This window comes from Dunckerocampus dactyliophorus, chromosome 9, assembly GCF_027744805.1.
Source record: "Dunckerocampus dactyliophorus isolate RoL2022-P2 chromosome 9, RoL_Ddac_1.1, whole genome shotgun sequence".
Classification (NCBI taxonomy): domain Eukaryota; kingdom Metazoa; phylum Chordata; class Actinopteri; order Syngnathiformes; family Syngnathidae; genus Dunckerocampus; species Dunckerocampus dactyliophorus.
The window spans coordinates 10,447,326-10,470,406 of NC_072827.1; the positions used below are offsets into that span (position 1 = coordinate 10,447,326).

The following is a 23,081-nucleotide window of genomic DNA, read 5'->3' on the forward strand; positions in this document are numbered from 1 at the left end:
GCATGTTCTAATCTCTTGTCATCTCCATTACTTCAGAACAACTGTTAATTGTTTGAATACTGTGCCGCTCGTGAGTCAGTGAGGAAACAGTACCTCTTTCTTGGGCTGGAGCCAATCACGAGCTATAAGTGAACTCATGATGAGCTCATCAACCTATTGGAAATCGTAGGAGGTCATTACTCAATATAACAGTGTGACATACAGTGTCATCTTAGAAAGAACGTAAAACTCATCACACAGCAACTTAACACTCAACAGGAGAGCCTCCCTCTGGGCTCTGGGGTCCTCTGGCTCCCTCTGGTGCACAGAGGCAGCTGAATGAATCATTGCAGCGCCCAGGCAGTAATGGCCAATGAAATGCTTTGCTGGGACAAAATGCATTAAAATATCTGTTGTTTTTTATTTTCAACTTGTATTGGTACTTGTATTGTATATTTCTTAGTTACCTTTTGAGTGTTCAGTTGACGTGTGATGAGTTTAGCGTTGATTGTAAGATGACACAATGAGTCAGACTGTTACATTGAGTAATGACCTCCTGCGATTTCCAATGGGTTGACAAACTCGTCGTGAGTTTTCTCATAGCTCATGATGAGGGCTGCAACTAACAACGAATTTAGTAACCGATTAATTGGTCGATTATTTTTGGATTTATTGATGAATCGGAGAAAAAAAAACACATTTTTAATGATCACCTCTTTATTCAGAAATAGAAGATTTGAACTGACAGAACAAAGAAGTGCACAAACACCAGGTTGCCGCTTGAATATTCTCTTAAAATAATGTTGAAATAATAAAGCATCTGGAAGTTTGTCAAATAGCTTCAGTAAAACAATAAATGTACACAAAAATACAATCATGCTCATTTTCTTAGTCGATTAATCTGAAGCTTTTTTCAATTAATGGAGTAATCGGTTAGGCCATTGATGGGCCAAATTAATATTTAGCAAACAGCTACAGTTAGTGGTTGTGTCCGCAACATATTAGAAAAGAGGCAAAAATGTCCGTCACTGTTTTTCAGTGTCAAAGCTGTGTGAATATCTTGTTTTGGCTAAAACATAAAGGTACACAGATCTGCTTTCATTGATGATTAAGGAAATTTAAAAATATTCACACTTGAGAGGCTGAAATCAGAGGATATTTACGTATTTAAATCGAAAAAGAATTAATCGATTTCCAAAATGTTGTTGATTAATTGGGTAATCGATTAACCATTGATTAATTGATTAACTGTTGCAGCTCTACTGATAATTAGCTCCTGTCAAAAAAAGAGCTGCCTGGTCCTCACGGACTTGTGCGCACTGCTATATGTCATTTTATCATGCGGACAGGTGCGGCTTATATATGTACAAATCTGTTTTTGTCTCTAAATTTAGCGGGTGCGGTTTAAACATGGATGCGTCTTACACACTGGTAATTTGATGCAAAAGGAATCAGTATTAACATACATGAAGTGGAATATATGTGGACAGCTTATATATGTGGCAAGGAAACATTCCTTCCTTACTGACCCTACGAGATAGGGTGAGGAGCTCGGTCATCCGGGAGGAGCTCAGAATAGAGCCGCTTCTCCTTCACATCGAGAGGAGCCAGTTGAGATGGCTCGGGCATCTAGTCCGGATGCCACACGGACGCCTCCCTGGTGAGGTGTTCCGGGCATGCCCAGCCCGGAGAGGGCAAACCTAGGACACGCTGGAGGGATTATGTCTCACAACTGGCCTGGGAACGTCTTTGTGCCCTCCCGGTGGAACTGGAGGAGGTGGCCGGAGACCGGGAAGTCTGGATTTCCCTACTGTGACTGCTGCCTCCGTGTGATTCAGTGGCAGTACTTATTATGCATTGTTCAAGAATGCTATGTTTTAAGTATTTATCCATTTGCACATTGTTTCATTGTTTCCATTATATTTAAACATTGAAGCATTTCCTTCAGGAAGTTATGCAGATAAATGAACAAAGTTTTAGATGAAGGACAAGAGAAACGTGTACTGTGTTATGTTTTTACATTCAAAAGGCTGATCTATCCTACAGTGCCTTTAAGGACACCTCGGTTGAAATTAATTATGCTTTAAGGACTTCAAATTGATTTTGTGATGAATAAAGCGAAATGACTTGGCATTGTTACTGCGAGATTACTGCTTCTTTTTGTTCTGCTGCAAGGGCGCAGACGTGCGCGCGGCTTTTTCTTGCCGCCATCCTGCAGAAGCCCTACGTCCTCTTTTGTCGAGTGCTTAAAAGGACATATTTGTTATTCAATAATCAGAAAGGGTTGCGGTGCTGTTGACTCACTCAGCTTTGAGCCTTTATAGAGTATCTCACAAAAGTGAATAAACCCTTAAAATTTCAGCAACCCGTTTATTGTATTTTCTCGAGGGACAATATTTTCCCGAAAATGAAACTTGGATGTAACTTAGAGTAACCAGGAAAAATAATGCAACCGATTCCGTTCATTGCTATGTTTAAAAGCAGTTGTTAAGTTTTAGAATGGAAAGTTGTAGAATTTCCATTTGGAAGTGAAGGAGTATATTAGCTATATACAGTATTTGTATACTAATATATTAACACATGATAATCTAAATATACAGTAATCCCTCCCCACTTTGCGCTTCAAATTTTACAACTTCACCTTATGTGCATTTTTTTCAAAAATATATTCATTAATAAATCATGCTGTTTTGTAGCTGAATACGGCCTGTCATTTGTCAAAAATATGCATATTTAAGTAAATTCTATGTATTTTTTGCCTAAATTAAGCACTTTCAAACCTAAAAATGGTTAAATGAAGTAAAATACAACTGTAAGGCATTCAGAAGACGCATTCAAAGATGTTATGTACTATTAAGTCTTATTTATGTCTTAAATGCCTTATATTATATTGTTTTTATTATGTCTACTACAGTATGTTGGGTAATAGGAGCGTAAAGGTGACGATGGGGTGTTATTTAATGTCTAGAAGGCTCTAATCATGTTGAAAACCGTACTTAGACGGCCGTAAACAGGCTTCCTGTGCTCTAACTAGGAAAATATTTGACTTATAAATAAGAAATTCTAAATTCACTTATCACGGTCGGGTCTGGAACCAATTAACTACGATAAAGGTGGCATTACAGTATTGATTGTTTCCCCATGTTTCTGCTGTGTAATTATTACATAGTACTCTTGTAGGGTACAGTAGTATACAGCAGATTGTTGCTTTTTTGGGAGTTCCATTCCGGACCCACCACTGACAACCCGCTCATAAAAATGTCTATTTTTGACACACGGCTTGCTTGCCCCACCCACCACCCTCACCTCCAAACCCGCCTGTCATTCTTCACTTGCAACACAGTCCAGGTTTAAGCCATAAATGCATTGTAAAGCATAACATGCAACATCAAAGTAAGTTATATATGTTTAGTTTTTGCTCTGCAGCACACAGTTACGGCGTAGTAACTGTAAAAAAAATGTAAAAATTCAGGGTATAGGTACCTTTATTATTACCATATGTATTTATAAATTGTTACCGACATAGGGGGAGTGAGATGTGTTTTCTGTGAAAAAAATGGCCTATTCTTGGAGGAGGACATTTTTTTGGGGAGCCACAAATCCACAAGTTTGCCAGGTCATGAATGCTGAATCGCGAATATGCGGGGGTCCACTGTAGTCGTAAATTAGGGTGCCTGTTTGCTTGCTTGAAAAATAGTTAACCCCTAGGTTAACCCATAGGTCCTGTAAGTGAGGGTCCAGGAAGTTTGTTTATTCATCCTAAGATAAAAGTCGGGGCAGTCAGGTTAGTGCAGGAAGTAATGTAACGATAAAATGCCAGATCCCAAGGACGAGGTCCAGGTCCAGAACCAGGACAAGACGTATGGCCTTGGGACCACAAGCCAAAAGTGGACGTCAAAGGAGACCCCCCCTTCTTGATCTAAACTGAGTATATCTGTCAGCGGGAAGCAAGAGGACAGACAAAAAAAAAAACATAATATGCCCAGTTTGTCTCCCTCCTCAAGATTGTACATTTTTTCTAATAAGTCTGTGAATCTGAAATTGACAGACATAAACGAACATGAAGGGGGATTCTGGGCCTTCCAGGATCACCCTCTTGTTTCTTTCTTCTTCAGAAGAAGGTGCTGAGCCTAAAATCCTGTTTCTTGTACTGCATGCATTTAAAATTTGCTTGGAGAGTTCGGATTCCAACATATCAGAACGAAAGCATCCCTAGTAAATGTTGATGCGTCCAAAAAAAAAATAAATAAACAAAAACTCGTTGCAAAAAATGAAATCCAGACTGATTGACAGAAGAGCAGCCTCAGGCACTTCACACCTCCACAGCGAGCTGTAGAGGTGCTGTGAAGTGGATTTGCTGTTCCCGTCAGAGAGTGTGTTTCAAGCCGTCAAAGTCTTAATGCTGAATTAAGCTAGCCCTTTACTGGCTTCAAGTGTGTATTTCTGGTGCAGGCATGACAGTGGTATCAGTCCTCTCATTAACGTTGACGCAGGATAGGTAAAACTAGAAAGTAACGCTTGCAGCGAGGTTGTCTTCAGCTTTCCGTCATTCAACATCACCATCCACCATCCTAATCATACCCACAGTGTTACGACATTATTTATAGGCCTTTCCATGAGTCCCATATTTCAGATTTATTCATTAGGATAAATGATATGTTCTAAATCCAGCAGCAATTGCTGATGGGACAGTAGCTATTGATCTAAAATATCAAACAAGATGTTACTTTAAGTTAGCGAAGAACTCTATTAACGTTCTTTTTGCCGATAAGACAACAAAGATGTGATGTGCTGTGCTTCAGTATATATGTGTTGAGTTGTTTTCAGCTGTTACGAATGCTGTTATATGCTGTTAATGCTGTTATGCTGTTATCTTTTGTATAATGTATACTTGCAGTCCTTAGGTGAATGCAAGAATTGATTGTGTTTATCTTCTTTTATCTTTTTCTCCCTATCTCCAGATCGAGCCTGGAAGTCACACGTTTGGTTTTGACTACCCGCGTGACAGTCTCCTGTGAGGTTAAGAGAGAGGAGCTCCTTTTTTTTTTTTTTACACCTGGCTGTGAATCAAAAAGGTCCCACGCGACGTAACAAGGTAAAGTCATTTGCAATGTTCTTTTGTTATTTATTGTAATTCTAAGCGGTTAGGGTCCATTTTTATTTCTTTGAAATAAATGCTACTAGCATCAAGGGAGGAAACCAAAAAAACAACATATTAATATTTGATTACATAATATAATTTTCATTTGGATTAAATCATTATTATTATGGTAGTAATATTATTATTATATTTATAAATTATCTAGAAGCTATATAATAATACTTATTATTACACATATCTCTTCTTGTTTATTTTTTATTCTTTATTATTATTATGGTAGTATTAATAATAATACATTTTAACTATACTGTAACTATAATCCAACCATATAATAATAATAATAATATCTGTCATTTTTAACTATTATTATTGTTATTATTATTAGTAGTAGTAGTAGCAGCAGTAGTAGAAGTACTGTGGTTTTATTACTTTTATTTATTATTAGTATTGTTATTATTATTATTTTATATGATTTAGTTGTTATTATGAAGGTGATGATAAAAGTATAATATTGAAAAGGCTTTGAAGACGGCTGTGTGTCCCACCACCTAACAGATGTACAGTGTACCTGTCACATGTTTACTGTACAAAGAAACACTTGCAATAGAATAGGGTGATAGCGGATGTCTGTTACCTCCACAGAGTGGTGGCTGTGTGGGTGGCTGTACATGTGAGTGCAGGCTGCTAGGAGCTGAGTGGGAAGTGGGTATCGAGTGGGAAGAGAAGAGCTGCTTTAGTGAGACGATCAACAGCAAGGTCCGCTGAAAGGCAGTCGTGCTTTTACGGGCTCTCATTGTTTCCTGCACTGATAAAAAAAAGACACGTTTCCAGGTAGTGAGCTCGGCGATGGCGAGTTGGATCATTTTTTAATGAGTTTTATTTTGTGTAATGTGTTTGGCACAGTCAGCGGTGCGGTTTATAGTTTGTTTGCTTTTTAAAACCATAATGAATCCAGCGTCAAGGACGGCGAGAATGAGAGTCCAGTGGAACCTGTGTGACTGTTTTGGGAGCATGATTTGTTTACATTTCAAAAAAGAAAGTAATGGCAGTAGAAATAATCAGTTCAATAGTCGAATAATGAATAATGAATAATGAATAATAGGCCTTCATTAACTGTACAGGTCATTTTTAAAGAAAAATGTTTGCATAATTAACTGTCACGCTGCCTTTGATGACAAAGACATACTGTGATGACAGTTGCATACAGTGTGTGCCCCACGCAACACTATTATTAGTAACTTGTAAACATTAGGGATGTCATGATACTATCATCCAACCAATATTACTGTGCAATATTGACATAAAAATGAGATACAGATTCATATCGGGATTGGTTTTCAAAGCATGATGTGTTCATTCATTACACGAGATGACATTAGTTTGAGGGAAGAGCTGCTGGTAATATCGGGTTAGGTTGATATCAGTGTGGTGAATAAAGTGCTGGACGATATTGTCAGTTGCCCCTCGCCATTTCGCGCAAAGGCGGGCTACTGTTTTGGCTGTAACCCACGTCAAACTAAAACTCAACTCTGAAACTCCATTACCACTTCCTGTCTGCGCCACCGGAACACATTTGCAGCAACACACACAAGTATGAGTCTTGTTTATGTCTTGAATGGCTAATTTGCTGTTATTATGTTTACTATATTGGGTAATACGAGTGTAGTGTGTTATTTCATGTCAAGAGGGCTCTTACAAGGGTAAAAACACATTTAGAAGGTCAAATTTCTATGCTCTTACCTATGAACATTTTCAATTTATAAATAAGGAACCGTTTTTCGTGGAAATTCACGTATCACGGTCAGGTCTGGAATCAGTTAACTGCGATAACGAGGAATTGCTGTGTCGGATATCGGAAAGAAAGCCTCTCGAGTAAACTCCATATATGACCTTCTGCCGTAACGTTCAAAACAAGTGACCACTGGCTTCTTCTAAAGACAAAGAAAAACACCCGCATAGATTTTGAAGCTGAGGTTTTACACAATATTCTGATATCTTGTCTGATATCATCTATGACAGCAGTCAACATTGTCATAAAATGTTCCAAAAAAGCCAGAAAAACAAAAAACTCCATGCTGAACTGCTCTCACGCTCATATGCCGGTGCCTTGTGCCATATGTTTATTCAAATTCCGAACTGTACGAAACGAATGTTGTTTGACTTTAGAGCAGGGGTCGGGAACCTTTTTGGCTAAGAGCCGTGAAAGCCACATACGGTATTTTAAAATGTATTTCCGTGAGAGCCACATAATATTTTTTAACATTGAATACAATACCTCGTGCTCCGTAACTTTCTTTCTTTTTGTCATCTTCCTCATCAAAATGGTTTGCTATGTAAAAGTAGCTAGCGACTATTTCATTAAAGGAGGGAAGTTCACTTCCTGACCTCTCAATGACCCGGCTAGGCGACCGCATTGTCCAGTAATAATCATGTTTTGGTGTCTGACCCTGGATGGATGGATTAAAATGCATGAGAAAGTTTGATATTTTGATGATTGTGATGTGATTTATGTCATGTTTCACTTTACAATGTCAGCGGAAAAAACCCAAACAACATTCTATTGTGTAAAAAATGTCTGAGAGTCAGATGCAGTCATCAAAAGAGCCACACCTGATCCCGAGCCATAGGTTTCCACTGTAGCGACACAAAAGAACATCCAGATTTTGAGAATAAGAGTAAAAGTTCATGTTCCTAACACTCAGCAGAGCTTATAAATAGACTGTTATTCTCCTTGGGATCACTTAATGGTTCTTCTGTGTTTGTGCAGGTCAACACATCACCTGCAGTTAAGTTCAGGGTCCAGGGTGGCTGCTTAAAGGGGTTATGTGAAAAAAGATCAATGCCAACACTGCGGTGGCTGGTAAGACTGTGTACTTGGGGCTCATGCTTGAGTCCTGCTACATCAGTTGTGTACCTTTCCATGCTTTGGCATAATGCAGTCACTGGCGGGGATATCTAGTGTTCATCTAACCTGTTTATCAGTTATGGGAAGAGTGTGAGAGTGAGACAATGCAAACTAAACACAAAAGGGTGCAAACCGAGATTCAAACCCCGGGTCTCTCAAATTTGACTACTTTTTCATTTCCAAACTCATCCGTGGAATCATCTTTTGTTTTTGGCTCATATTCATTTGGTCCATCTAGGACGGAGGTGTCCAAGGTGCTGCCCGGGCGCCATTTGCGGCCTGCGACTGTTTTTGCTACTGGCCTGCGGCGCATTCTAAAAATATAATTTAACAAGAAAACAAACAAACAAAACAAAACAACAGCAAAAATGAAACACCAGCAGGAATTTTACAAGAATAAGTCAAAATATTACAAGAAAATTGTTGTAATCTAAAGAGAAAAAGTTGTATTTTTACAAGAATAATGCAATCAGGAAATATATGGCAAAACAAAATATGATAACCTTTTAAAAGTCATAATAACGGAAACATCCCAAAATGTGGGAATAAAGTCATAATAACAAGAAGAACATTTACAAGAAGAAAGTTGAAATAGTTGTAAAATTACAGCAGCAGAAATGGAAAAAAAAAACAGCTGTAATTTTTACGAGAATAAAGTCAAAATATTCTGAGAAAAGTTGTATTCTCATGAAAAAACAGTCACAATTTTACAGTAAACTCATAATGTTATTAGAAAAAATGATGTCATTTTAATAGCGTACAGTTGAAATATATATATAAAAAAAACATGACTAAAACACTATTTCGTTTAAAAGTCGTAATATCATTCCAAAGAAACACAAAATAAAGTAAATTTTAATTAGGTTAGGGAAAGAGTTATAATATGGGAATAAAGTAAACATATTATAGGAACATAAGGAATTTAGAAAATACATTTACAAAGATTATTTAAGAAGAATGTTGAAGTATTGGCAAAATTACAAGAAAAACAGCAAAAATGATTAATTGATTAATCAAAACAACAAACTTCAGATTAATCAACTAAGAAAATAATTGTTAGTTGCAGCCCTAGACATATTAACCACATAACCGCTATGATGTCGTGTTGTGTTGCGCTGGGATGCGGGAACATGGAGGCTGGTGCCATCAATAAATTCATTCATTAAATAAAAGATAAGCTCACATGGAGCGGCAGAGCACACCAAAAGTTATAGTGACAAAATAACAAAGAAAAGCTAGGCACAGCTGGGTGTAACGCAAAACAAAACTCACCGTGGGAGGTGGAAACAGGAACGCGGCCAAAAAGCATACGGTGCCAAACAGAAATAACAAATAAATGCATTGAAGAAGAAATAACGACAGAACAGAAAAACCAAACCCAGAGCCCGGCCTGTCATGCGGAGCGTGACGCTGTGATGCCTCGATAACAATGACACCAGTCTCATGTTTACACTGTGAATGTACTGTAATGCTGGAGACCGCAGCTTTTTAGCTTAGCACCCCAAGTTAAGGACACCTACCAGGCCTCTTAAGCGCACTAATTTACACATGGAATCTTGAAGCTACCTTGGCATTGATGCCTGTATTTGTAGTTAAAATTTAGGGTTGCTATTTTGGTCAGTATATTTGCACAGGTTTTGCAATGTAATAATATTAATATAAAGGAGAATGACTTTCTTGTGCCTCTAAAGGCTCTTTTGCTGCTCTCTGGCTCCTGCAGTGAGACGGCCCTGAGAGTAGAGCCCTGCAATGCAGCATCTGTGTGACGCACACACATACACACACGCACGCACACATACATACACACACAAAGTGAGATGTTGGCATGTGAACGGTTCAGGACGTAGGAGGGAGATGAAAAAAAAAAGGCAGAGAAAGAGAAGAGGAGGGAAAGATGAATGCTGATGGAAGCTGGGGGGGTGTGTGTGGGTGGAAGGACATTGTTGGGAGGAAGGTAAAGAGGTAGGAAGAAATAACAGGTGGGAGGAAGACTCGTAGGTGAAAAGAAGCAAAGAAATCAGACTAATGACGCATATCAGAGCGGCAAGGAAAAACTTAGCATAATTAGCCTAGCGGCCTTTTTTTCAATTATTTTGTTCATGGCCACTAAACAGTCAGATATCAGAGCTGGTTTATTCAGAATGACATTTTTTCCACTCTGGTTTTTCCACAAAGTACGGCAACGTGCTTATGTGGGACATAAGCTTAGACTTAGACTTCTTAGACTTAGACAGACTTTATTGATCCACAAGGGAAATTGCTTGGTTACAGTAGCTCAATTGCGGATGAAAAAGACAAACACTCTTAAATAAAATCCAATGCAATATGAACAAAATAAAATAAACAGAATATAAGATACACTAGCGGTCAAAATTTTTCTCTGGAGGAAAAAACTACATTTTTAAGTGCTAAGTCTCTCTTCCATTGCTCATTCCCTTTTTTCCTTGCCATTTTTGTAACAACAGATTACTTTCTCCAGTACAATGCTGTTCAACTGATGTTCACGAGCGTATAGTACCACAGTGTCTTCCGAACACTTTTTTTATGCAGACAGAGGAGGTTGTAAGTACTCCAGAACTTGGAACACACAGCCAATTAGTTGCACCGACTGCCAAGGCTTGATCAACCTCCATGTCTGCAGAACAGCTTTAAATTGTTGACCCATTTTGTGGTCCCTGAAACAGGCCTTTTTTGTATAATTCTGAAATACACATTCTTTTTCAGTATTTTTGGGTAACCTTACATTTGTAACAATTCAAGCTATTCATTGGACTTGAACTTCTTCCATCCATCCATCCATTTTCTATGCCTTTCGCGGGTACGCTGGAGCGTATCCCAGCTGACTTTGGGCAGGGTACACCCTGGACTGGTTGCCAGCTAATTGCAGGACTTCAACGACTTGAATTTCAATCAATGACGGGAAATGGTAAACACAAGTAAATTTACACTTTATACAAGGGACGGAAGACAGTACAGCGTAAAAATGTTATGAATGATCTTTTACAGACAGGTGAGGTATTGTAGAGCTGATTGGCGTGTGGAATGAGTGAAGTCCTGTAGTCCTGTAGCGTTCACTGTGGGAATGGAACTGGAGGAGTCTGTTGGAGAATGAGACATAACACATTCAGAAGACCTTTCATAGCTATCCAGCTTAGACCGGCTGGTGCCTAACATCCTACCAATGAAAGAAGGGAAGTATACACCCATTGTCGAGTCATAAAGGAAAGTGGGAACAAGGTTCCGCTTGGGAGATATTTTGGAATCCGCTAAACCTCTGTTGGCAGCTAATCACTCTCTCCAGCGCTGGCATTTCAATTGCTTGTATCTACTCATGTTTTAATTCAATTGTAAACTGTCCTCGAGACTCCTAGACTCATTTCATAGCTGTTACAATAAAATAATCCGTCCTGTCTAAAAAGTTTTGAGTCTTTACTGTGGATTAACACATGTGCGTACGGGTGGTGTTCGGTTTACGGCGTTTCGAGTTTCGGCTTTTTGTGGTTACATGGGGTGGCAGGGCTCAGGTGTGAAAGTATCGAAGTATCCTTTGGCAAGATGCTGAAACCCCAGTTGCTCCTGGTGCTGTGTCATCAGTAGGTAAATGTGGTAACCGTGTCCAAGCGCTTAGTACACTTAGTACCTAGGAGGTAGAAAAGCGCGGCCTCAGTACTCTCAACCCCGGACTCTCACTACCATCTTGTATTACGACAAACTTGTATTGCAATGTCTACCCGGACGTTTCAGGCCGACGAGGAGGTGGTTGACCACCAATCTCTTTATTGCAAAAACAAAACAGGCTACTGTCGGCCGCACCCACGCCAAAACAACATCAGCAAACACAACAGTCCTCTCTGCACGGAGCCGTCCTACTCCCGCACCCGCATACCCACACAGTCAGGACTCATGTCGGGTTCACGCTTCAACACTTCCCATAACTGCCAGGTTGCTACTATCCTTGAGCATGTTAAAGGATCAACTCCTATGAAAGCGACAGTAATAACAAAGCAGTGTCGTGGTCTTGACTTAATTTAGGTAGAATTTAGGTATAAGATCCGACTTACATGAAAACTTGACCTACATCACAGTCTAAGTGTGTCAAACAGTGCTTCAATGTTATTGTCACTTTTACTTCTTATTTTAGATGTGTTTTCTTTAAATCTGACTGTGTGTGAGTATGCATGCATTGGTCGAGATGCGGTCCAGTACTGCCTGCACTGTGTTCACTCTATCGACTAGATCCGTCATTCCATATGGATCGTGTCTTCCCAGGGAATGCGATAGAACGACTCCCTTCCATCCCTTGTCAATGATTCTTAAGGTGCCTTTCAACAAGGTGATGAACCTCCTTCTGCAGGAGCTTCAACATCAATAGCATCTGTTATGTCCAGCAGCAAGTTGCAGTATGTGAAAGCCTCTGATGCTGCTGCTCCACCAAGAAACAAGGGACCTCCCCCAAGGCTAGTTACCAGTTAAATGTGTAACTTAACGGCTCGGACCTCGGTCAACATCAGCAGAGTACTCCACTTAAGGCATAATGAGAAAAAAGTGTGTTCGTCTTTAATCCTCCTTACAAAGCCAGTGCACCGTAAACCCAGCTAGCTGCTCTCCTCCATGCTAAATCCACCTTGGATGCTAATGTAAGGTGCTGCAAAATGCGCATGCAGATGGAACCTTTTTTTGACATGACAGCTTCTGGCCTTGCATACGCATAGCAAATATGTTTAGATTGGATTTGATTTGACAGCTATAGTTTACTTTTACTATTTACCTTTTCTATTATTGCATACCTCTTTGTTTTATATACAGTACAGTTTTGCTGGGGTTCTGTTCTGAGGCTAACAACGAATGGCAAAAATCTGCGAGTGATTGATACAACCATTAAAATGTTCCCTCACGGCTCACTCCTCCCCCCTTTATACCCTCCTAGCTTGATATTGACATTCTCCTTTGATTTATTTCCAATAAAATTGCCATTGTTCACTAGTACCAGAAGTTATCAAGCTAAACGCTAAATTCAAAATATGCCTCACACACTTATTAAATGCATTTTAAATTTTAAAAAGTTATTGGTACTCACCGCTAATGAATGATGATGATGCTCAATAAACAACATGAATCTGGGGCAGTCTATGGTGCGTTCAAGGACCTGCATGACAAAAAAAACATGATCAGTGATGTACAAATTGTGGGAAGTGGTGCATGTATGCTGTAAATTGTACCTGTATAATAAAGTGAATTATGAAGTAAATGAGATGTTCAGAAAAAAATGCCTCTTTTCGAGAAACAAAAAAGACCAAAAATACGTTAATTTGCGGACAACAAGTTTGGAATAGCATATTTTTGGGGGCCAAAGTAAAAAAAAAAAATAATAAAACTCAGCAGGCTTCATTGTACAGTAATTCCCTTGTTTGTGGAGGTTAATTGCTTCCAGATCGTGAGAAATGAAAAATTCCGTGGAGTAGGATTTCTTGTTGAGAAATGCAGTATTTTCATAGTAAGAGCATTGAAAACTTGTTTATTACCTTCTAAATACGTTTTTTTTTTACATTATTAGAGCCCTCTAGACATGAACTAACACCCCTATATTCACCTTTACACTCCTATTCAAGATTCAAGATTCAAGATTCAAGAGAGTTTTATTGTCATGTGCATGGTAAAACAGCAGTTATACCATGCAATGAAAATCTTATTCTGTTCATTCTCCCACGAAAAGAAAGAAAACACAAGAAAGAATAAGAACATAAGAAACATAAACACATAAACATATATACCAATAAATTAAGCAACAAAAACAGAAGAGACATTAATACAAATAAATAATACAGTATTGCCCAATACAGTAGACATAATAAGACAAAATTAGGCATTTAAGGCATAAATTAGACTCATCCTCGTGCGTGTTGCTAAATGTGATCCCTAGGCGATCAGAGTGAGTGCCGGACATGAAGTAGGGGTTCAGAGTTGAGTTTTGACTTGGCATGGGTTATGGCCGCAGCAGTAGCCCATTTAGGGATCCGATCCAAATTGTCCAATTAGGGTTTTTATTCGGGATAAATGTGCCAATTGGGTTCATTCAAATCTGCAATAAAAGCCAGTTGTTCTACGATCAAGTCTGGTGCTTGTGTGTCTCACTCAACATTACAGTAACATCACTGACACCTAGTGACTAGTGTAGAAGACTACGCCAACGTGTTTGAAGGCATCTTGTGAATGCCTTATATTTCTATTTTAGTCCGAAAAAGCATGATTTATTAAGCAATATATTTTTGAAAAAAAACAAGGTAGAGTGAATCTGTGAAATTTGACCCGCGCAGTGGCAAGGGGCGACTGTGTTACCGACTTAAGTTGAATGAGATGCTTTTTTTCTGTGGGAAAATGGGCCTATTTTCAGAGAAAAAACTAATTTGCGTTAATCTGTGGAAAACAAGCTTGCTGTAGCATCGTTTTGGGGGCCAGAGCAAAGAAAATATCTTCCATTATTGAAAGTTTCAATGTAATTGAATGAATTTTGTATTAAAGACATAAGATATACTCTATTCTGTTTTAGAGCTTAGTCTGAAAATGCTGTCAAAGGCACTACCCGACTGCTGAGTCAGTCATGGAAGAAACATTGTCAGTGCGCCTTTCATCCAGCAGGTGAAAAGAGACCAGTCAGCCTTCTTCCCGTGCATGTGTAACACCTCTGATGTGGTTCATGCTGCAACATGGCGAGAGACGCTGCAATAATTGTTCATGTCTACATCACTCATACATTGAAAGGTCAAGGAAATATACTTGTACATTGTGCTGGGACATGAGCAAGCTGAAAAATACTGTACTATACTTTGAAAGAAAAAAGAAGTGATTCTGCATAAAAGATAATTCTTGATAGGTAATCAATGCACAGTACATACACAACGTGCTGCCTTGATTTCTTTCTAGATTTCTAAAGTCTGTGCTGAGCAGTTTGCTACCACAACTCACTCATCTAGTTAACATCTCACATCAGACTGGAACATTTCCAAAGGCCCTAAAAACTGCCACAGTACTGAACAACTATCAGCCCATCTTAAATCTGCCATTCTTGGGAAAAGTTTGTATACCAACAGCTTACTGACTTTCTCCTCTTTAACAATGTGTTTGATACTTTCCAAACAGACTTTAGGCCCCACCACAGCACTGAGACTGCTCCGATCAAGGTGACAAATGATATCTGTCTGAACACAGATGCAGGTCTTAGTTTTTGTTCAGCTCGACCTGAGCGCTGCCTTTGACACATGTGATCTTATTACAGAGGCTACACAACTGGGTGGGAATCTATGGTACTGCTGTAAACTGGTTGAAGTCCTATCTGGAGGACAGGAAGTACTTTGGTGGAATTGGTCACAGTGTCTCAGACCAAATGGGTGTGACCTGTGCGTTTTCTCAGGGCACAGTTGTGGGACCCCTATTGTTCAATCTGTGCATGCTTCCTTTAGGCCAGCTAATATACAGCTGCAATGATCCTACCACAACTATGCAGATGACACTTGGGTCTACATGTCACTGACGGCAGGTGAACATGGTCCTGCAGATTTACATCAAACAGATCAGTGTGTGGATGCAAAGCAATTTTCTCCAGCTCAGACAAACTCAGACAAAACTGAAATCATTGTGTGTGGCCCAGAGAAACAAAGAGAAAGTGTTATTAGTCACCTTGAAACTCTAAAACCTAATCATCAGGTTAGAAATGTAGGGGTTCAGTTTAGACCTGTAGACCAAGATTCAAGAGTTTTATTGTCATGTGCATGGTAAAACAGCAGTTATACTATGCAATGAAATTCATTCATTCTGGTTATTCTCCCAAGAAAAGAAAGAAAACACAAGAAAAATAATAGAGCACAAGAAACATATGTACCAATAAATTAAGCAACAACAACAGAAGAGACATTAATACAGATAAATAATACAAACAAACAAATAAATAAATAAATAAATAAATAAATAAATAAATAAATAAAGTGTTTTGAGTGTGTGCGTGTGTTGCGTGCAGCGTGTGTGAGTGCTTCGTTGAGAAGCCTGATGGCCTGTGGGTAAAAGCTGTTTGCCAGCCTTGTGGTCCTGGACTTCAAACTCCTGTAGCGTCTGCCTGACAGTAGGAGTGTGAATAATGAGTGTTGTGGAAGTGTGCTGTCCTTGATGAGGTTGTGTGTTCTTCGTAGGACTCTGGTTTTATAAATGTCTTGCAGTGAGGGGAGGGCTGCCCCAACAATGTGCTGTGATCACCCGCTGGAGTGCCTTCCTATCACGTGTTGTACAGTTACCGTACCAAACAGTGATGGAGGCGGTAAGGACACTTTTGATAGTGCATCTGTAGAAGCAACTAAGCATTTTGGTAGACATGCCAAATTTCCTCAGTCTTCTCAGGAAGTACAGTCTCCTTTGGGACTGACTTGATAATTTGTTGGGTGTTGTGAGACCAGGTGAGGTCCTCGCTGATGTGTGTGCCAAGGAATGTGAAGGTTTTCACCCTCTCCACCTCAGTCTCATCAATAAACAGGGGTCTATGCGGCTCCTTTTCCCTTGTTCTTGGGTCGATGATCATCTCTTTAGTCTTATCTGTATTGAGAAGGAGATTGTTATCACAACACCAAGCTTCTGTATGATGTTTCAACACCACCAGTGATCAGGCCGATGACTGTAGTGTCATCCGCAAATTTAATGATGCTGGTGTTGTTCTGGGAGGCCACGCAATCGTAGGTGAAGAGCGTGTAGAGGAGCGGACTCAGCACACACCCCTGTGGGGTCCCAGTGCTCACAATTCTTGAGCTGGATGTGCGATTGTGGACTCTGACTGACTGGGGCCTGCCTGTTAGAAAGTTAAACACCCAGTTACAGAGGGAGGGAGACAGGCCAAGTGTGAGGAGCTTACTTGTGAGTTTGTGGGGGCTGACTGTATTAAAAGCAAAGCTATAGTCTAAAAAAGTATAAATAGCATTCTGACATATGTGTCCTGGCCTTGTAGGTGAGAAAGGGCTGTGTGGACGGCAGTGTTGACTGCATCATCTGTAGAGGGTCCACAGTTGCCGGGATGCTCTTTTTGTTATGGAGCTCGGGCTCTGAGGAGCTCTGAGAAGCTCCTGCGGATACCAAGACTCAGGACTAAACACAGTGAGGCTGTGTTTCATTTTAATGCTGCCAAAATCTGGAACAGTCTTCCAGAAGATGTGCGATAATAATCAATTTTGGCAATGCTCAAATCCAGGCCAAAAACAGTTCTATTCAACTGTGCTTATGACAACTGAAAGTATTTCATCTGCACTTTATCTGCATTTTATCGTCACTTTTAATCATTATTTTATTTTGTACGTGTACGAATTGTACTCTATAAATAAACGTGCCAAGCCTTGCCTCCTACAGCAGTGTGTTACAACGTAAGGATGGAGATGAACTGACACAGTTGCTCAATAGGTTGTATCATTTCTTATGTCGGTGGGTCATAAAAGTGGCTCAAAAAAGAGACAATAATGTACAAACTGTTAAATTAATTCCTCTTGGACTGTGTCATGCATAAGCTATCATTAGTGTCATTGTTAAGGCAACATTTTTGAGTCAAATATTTACGTTTTGCAGAGTCCACTCTGTCTTGACACTGCTCACCCAAGCGTATTCACCTCTCTTAGGAAGCCTTGAGAGGATCCGTGTGGCCACAGGCCTTTTGCCATTATTTACACATATAGTCTCACTCCTCAATGGACGTAGATAAAAGAAGTACACACCTTCTATAAAGCTCCCACACTGGTGGTCTGTATGTTATTTAGCAATTTACACCGTCAAAGTCTTGCACAGGGACAGGTGTAGTAATACTACTAGTACTACTACTAATACCACCAGGAGAGCATGGCCAGCAGAGAAGATTACTATGATGCTCTCACCTTTATGGATTTACTGTAGAACGGCAAGTGTTTATAGGGATAATATATGAGTATATTGTAGTACTTTGTAGTACTTTGTAACCTATGTTGATGTTTCACTTTAAGACACTTTAACACAGCTGGCGATGCAGTTTTATAGGCCTATGTATTCCCTATCAAACATACACAGGTCAAACAGGTGGCCATTTCACCAACCAATCCACCACGGATTATGATCTTGTGGGAAGTGGAGGTCAGCCAGAGAACTCAGAGTGACCTCCATCACCAGACAGGCAGGATCAAGACAGGATGACTGCACTGTTTTGATAGTTTACGACTTTTAATAAATAAAAGTGGTGTTCAAATGAGAGCCAAGCGGGGTCACGTCGGTGAGAGAATAGCTGTGGTGGTGAAGAAGTCATCTCACAAAATATACTGCAAGGTCAGTGAGTGTTGCAGAGTCTCTATCGGGCTGTCATTTCCATATCCATTTGGAACTGACTCATGCAAAGCTTCATTGAATCCTGACTCTCATTGAGGCCAGAGGAGCTTATGTACACTAATTAAATATTCAACACATTCATTCTCGGACGACTTGGAATTCACTTCTTCAGACTTTCAGGCTTTCCTCACCTCCATCTTCTTTTGCCTGATGTGTGTTCTCCTTTATAATCAAAGTTGGGCATGCTGGGCACCATGCATTTGATTATCCATTGTGAATTTCTGAAGTTGACCAAAACCTTGTGAAAAAATGTACCTTAAAATCATGTAAAAACATGAGACGTCAAGGTATCTGACTGTAGCTCCGTTCAGCCAACAGCAAAGGATGAAGTGTATAGGTCGTTTTCTCTTGTGCGCTCTGTGCATATATGAGAGAGATGTCGTCGCACGTCAACGCTAGAGTTCTGCGTTTTGGAGGTTGCTCATGTGAAAAAAGAAAAGTAGATTTGCATATAATTTTACTCTAGTTTGATTCACTTTGTGTGGATTTCAGGAGCGAAATGCGAATGAAATGGTTGAAAAACGTACTTGCACGTGTGCTCCCTTTTTATTTTTTCTAGTCGCGTAATTTATTTCTAGGCGCATATGCGAGTGAAATGCTCGCACAGTACAGTCCTGGTATGAAAGAAAACACGAGCTGTCAAGGTATCTCACTAGAGCTCAATTCTGCCAGCGCAGATGGTTTGTTTTCTCTAGTGTGTAGTCATTTGTGGGTTTCGGTAAAAAAATATCTTCAGGTACAAGTATGTCAATAGGAAGAAGGTTTGTTGCATGGAATAGTAAGTGAAACAGTGCTAATAAACAAAACACGGAATTAAATGGGTCTTTCTTTAAAACTGTACCAGGTTTCCGTGGGATTCATTAGCAGTTCATTCCAAAAGGTCAAACAAAAATTGAACAATTTTTCTTGTCAGAAATAATGTAAATCCATCTGTTTAAGACCCCTATAAATATTCACCACATTACATTTCAGAAAGACTAATTATATTTTTACATACAGAAAACAATGCAAAACAATAATATACAGTGCACATGCACTGTATATGAAATAACTTCTCAACACCTTTGATCGTTTGAGATGTCTGTTGATACCTTTAACCCTTTCTTAAAATTAACGTCCTTGATTTCATCTAGGGATGCTCCGATCGATTGGCCACCAGTCAATATCAGACGATTTTTGTAGAAAAAGCACATGATCGGCATATGCTCATCATAAAAGCCGATCACCTCTGGCTTGTACTGTTGCAGCATGCAGCCTGTAGCGAATGTCCCCTGCTCACTTTCCTTCAAACTACGCAGGCGTGCCAAACATGCTGTGTCACTTGGAGCCCCGCTGCATGATACCTGGAAGTTTTCACTCATGGATGATCGGAATCGGCAGCATAGACCCCTGATCGGGGCATCCCGAATTTCTTCTTTCTATGACAGTATGGAACTTATTGGTGATGCAGACTTCCCGTACATCCTGACGAGATCGGCCACGCAGACGCCACCTTTGTACTTTGCGATGACTTCTTTCGTGAATTCTATAGTGTTTTTCACCTTCTCTATGAAATTGGTGGCACTCACAGCTTCCCTAGGAATCATGGTGGGTTCTTTAGCAGTCGCACAGACAGTGAGTCAACAATGCATAGGGTGCTTTGTTTGGGCACTCCACTCGCGGAATCATAGAGTACAGGGCAAATGTGGTAGTTTTGTGGAAAACCAAAAATCGGGTGTTTGCAAACCGAGGTTTGACTGTACACACACACAAGTCAGTAGTTACAGTATGTCACAAATTTGATTGTGCTAGTGTGAACCCCAATTTATCATGTCTGTTTATAAAGGGGGGGTACAGTGGAAATCAGATTCAAATTCATACCATACCACATACTTGCGCCTCTTCATTGGGGTACCAACCGCAGTGTGATGCTACAGTACAGCCGTGGTAGGCTGGAGCAAGACTCATCAATTGTGCCACAGAGAATCCAGTCATCACATAGCTTCATGTGTCTAGTGCTGACTGACTCTTTGAGAACTGTAACCAATGCTCAATGTAGCAGCGCCCTTCAAGATGAAGTTATTGACTTTTTTCCCCCTCTGGTAGACATCTCATCAGTCTCTATGGACTGCAGGCCTCAGTCACGCTGTGCTTCTCCAAATGTCCTTTTTGCTTTTGTGAAAAGCTACAGTGTAACAAATGTTTGGTAAAAGCCACAAACCTACTCTATATATTACAGTGGGATATGGCTGTGACATTCAGCATCAACAAAATGCATTATAACAATAGCTTGATGCTAATTCACATTGGAAATCCTGATTTCGAACTCCTCCAAATATGAAAAAACTAATTAGACATTTAAATGTACATTCCATTATACAAATGATGTATTACAAAGCATACCATACTTTCAGGCAAACATTTTCTACGGCTCAACAAGAGGCAGGACTGGCACATTGCACAGGTGGTAGGCGGGCGTGAAAAATTGCCATTGCTAACTTTTCACTAAATCATACGCTGAGTTGTTACCATGCCTGCTTCTCCTCCCTCCTCACAGAAGCAGAGACCCAACGCAACTCAACACCCACCTCCCCTGCCACGAGCTACACCAGCATGGCAGATGACCAGCAGCCAGAAGACGGTGCCTCCCAGTGGGACCCATCAGGGGGGCAGGAGCCGACTGGAACCCATGGAGCCAATGGTTTCTCTTCCTCGTACAGGACTTGCCAGACGGCTGGAACCCATGCACCCTCTGTCCCCTTTTCTGCTAGGGAGAATGGCTTTAATGGGGAGCTAACGGGTGCTCACGCCATAACTGCAGGTATGTTTTTTTTTTATTCTGAGTAGACAAATTGTGTGAATCTTTACAAACACAATCAGGTCTAATGTTCTTCTGTGCGGGCTGTGTTAGAATGCTTGTGTGCATGCATTCAACACGTTCTTGGGTTTCAGGGGGACTTTCTGTAGTAATGTATTTATTCATGCCTCCAGCTAGATGGCAGCAGTGCTCAAATTCATCAATAGGCTGACCAGGGCATGTGATGAAGTATACTCAGCCAGGTCGTCAAACACAACGACAGCCTCACTCATGGTAGTAAAAATAAACAGCCCAACACACCCACAGTAAGTTAAAACATAACATCATTGAAGTTTGGCAGTAGCTACCTGGGTGATAAACAACAATAAGGGCTGCATGGTGGCCGAGTGGTTAGAATGTTGGCCACACTGTCAGGAGCTCTGGAAGATCTGGGTTCGAATCTCCGTTGGGCGTCTCTGTGTGGAGTTTGCATGTTCTCCCCGTGTGTGGGTTTCTTCCAGGTACTTTGGTTTCCTCCCACATTCCAAAAATATGCATACTCGTGACTCTAAATTGTCCATAGGTATGAATGTGAGTGTGAATGGTTGTTTGTCACTATGTGCCGACCAGTCCAGGGTGTACCCTGCCTCTAGTCCACATTCAGCTGGGATAGGCTCCAGCATACCCCCGCTACCCTAGTGAGGATAAGCGACATAAATAAATATTACAATTAATTACAATTAATGTAAAGCCGGACGGTGTTTTAGTTGCTGTTTATCTGACGAGTTTTACTGATTTAACCTAATTTTATTAATTTCTATTTAGGTGACTAGAATGCTGTTGGCAACAACTCATACAGCGGTTTATACAGACAAATAAATAATTACTTCTGTCTCCTAGGAGGGAGGCATGACAGAAAAATACTAGCCAACCACTGCATTAAACTGACATGTGCGTCGTAATTGTAACGCTGTTGCGGTGCGTGGGTTGGCAGCACACTCTGTCTTTTGCAGAATCACATGCTGTTATTAAGTGTGCCATAATTACAACTTTAAGTCCATTTCTCTATCCCTCAAACCCCCTGCTCACCCTCACTAACACCCTGGAGAGGGAAACGGAGATGCACCAGTGGTGTTACCATGACAACGAGTCCCCACCAATTTGTTTTAGCAGCGCCTTTGTTCTTTTTGCCTTCAGCTTGAATTGGATGCTCTTAACCATTTGGTTTGTATACAGTAAGACTTACTGGATGTGCGTCAGTTGGCTTAGATTTAGCTGCTATCAGTACCCACTTAAAAAAGGGAAGTCAATTACTTCCAGAAATTTTTCAGTCACACATCTTCATTTTATTTCAGTTGCTGCTTATCATAGTGTGCTTCATCTGTAAAAAAAAAAAAAAAAAAAAAAGAAGCTTTTTCTACCATCAGAATCATTTATGATTTCTCTTAAATGCAAGCGCCAAGTATTTTTCGGGACAATTTATAACATGGCAAATGAGAATGGCCTTGTAACAACACAGTTTTTATAACCTGGGAACACATCTGTTAGTCTTTGACCGTGAAAAAGGAACCCGTCTTAGTCTTACTACAGTTTGGAACTGTAAACTAGGTTTTGTTTCCATATTGTGATATCATACAGTAGCAGAACAACATGCTATAAACAGCCAGTGAATTCCTCAAAAAAGGAGAAAGAGGATTTGGTCTCTTTTCTTGTCGGGTTGCGAGAAGGCACATTTCAAACAAGGGATTGCAGTGTGTAGCTCTGCTCCTTGCTGCTCCAATCCTGAATGAAGGGTTGGATTGATAGTTGATCAATTCCGTTTTTCAATAAAAGATACCATACTGTCCTATGGCATACATTGGTGTAGATTGGTCAGTTTAAGAAGGTGTATGTGCAGTTGCATTCAGAAATATCCAACCCCCATTAAAAATTACATTTATTCACAA

The 23,081-nt window shown here is 40.1% G+C and overlaps 1 protein-coding gene across 6 annotated transcripts in view; it reads left to right on the forward strand.

Moving 5' to 3' along the window:
* Positions 1-23,081, forward strand: part of map2 (microtubule-associated protein 2) — a 94,332-nt gene that overhangs the window by 27,022 nt on the left and 44,229 nt on the right. For all 6 annotated transcript variants that reach the window (XM_054788279.1, XM_054788281.1, XM_054788282.1 and 3 more), the window contains exons 3-4: positions 4,941-5,074; positions 20,896-21,159. In XM_054788279.1, coding sequence (XP_054644254.1) covers positions 20,952-21,159 — 208 coding nt within the window. In that variant the 5' untranslated portion in view covers positions 4,941-5,074; positions 20,896-20,951. The remainder of the gene's footprint in view (positions 1-4,940; positions 5,075-20,895; positions 21,160-23,081) is intronic.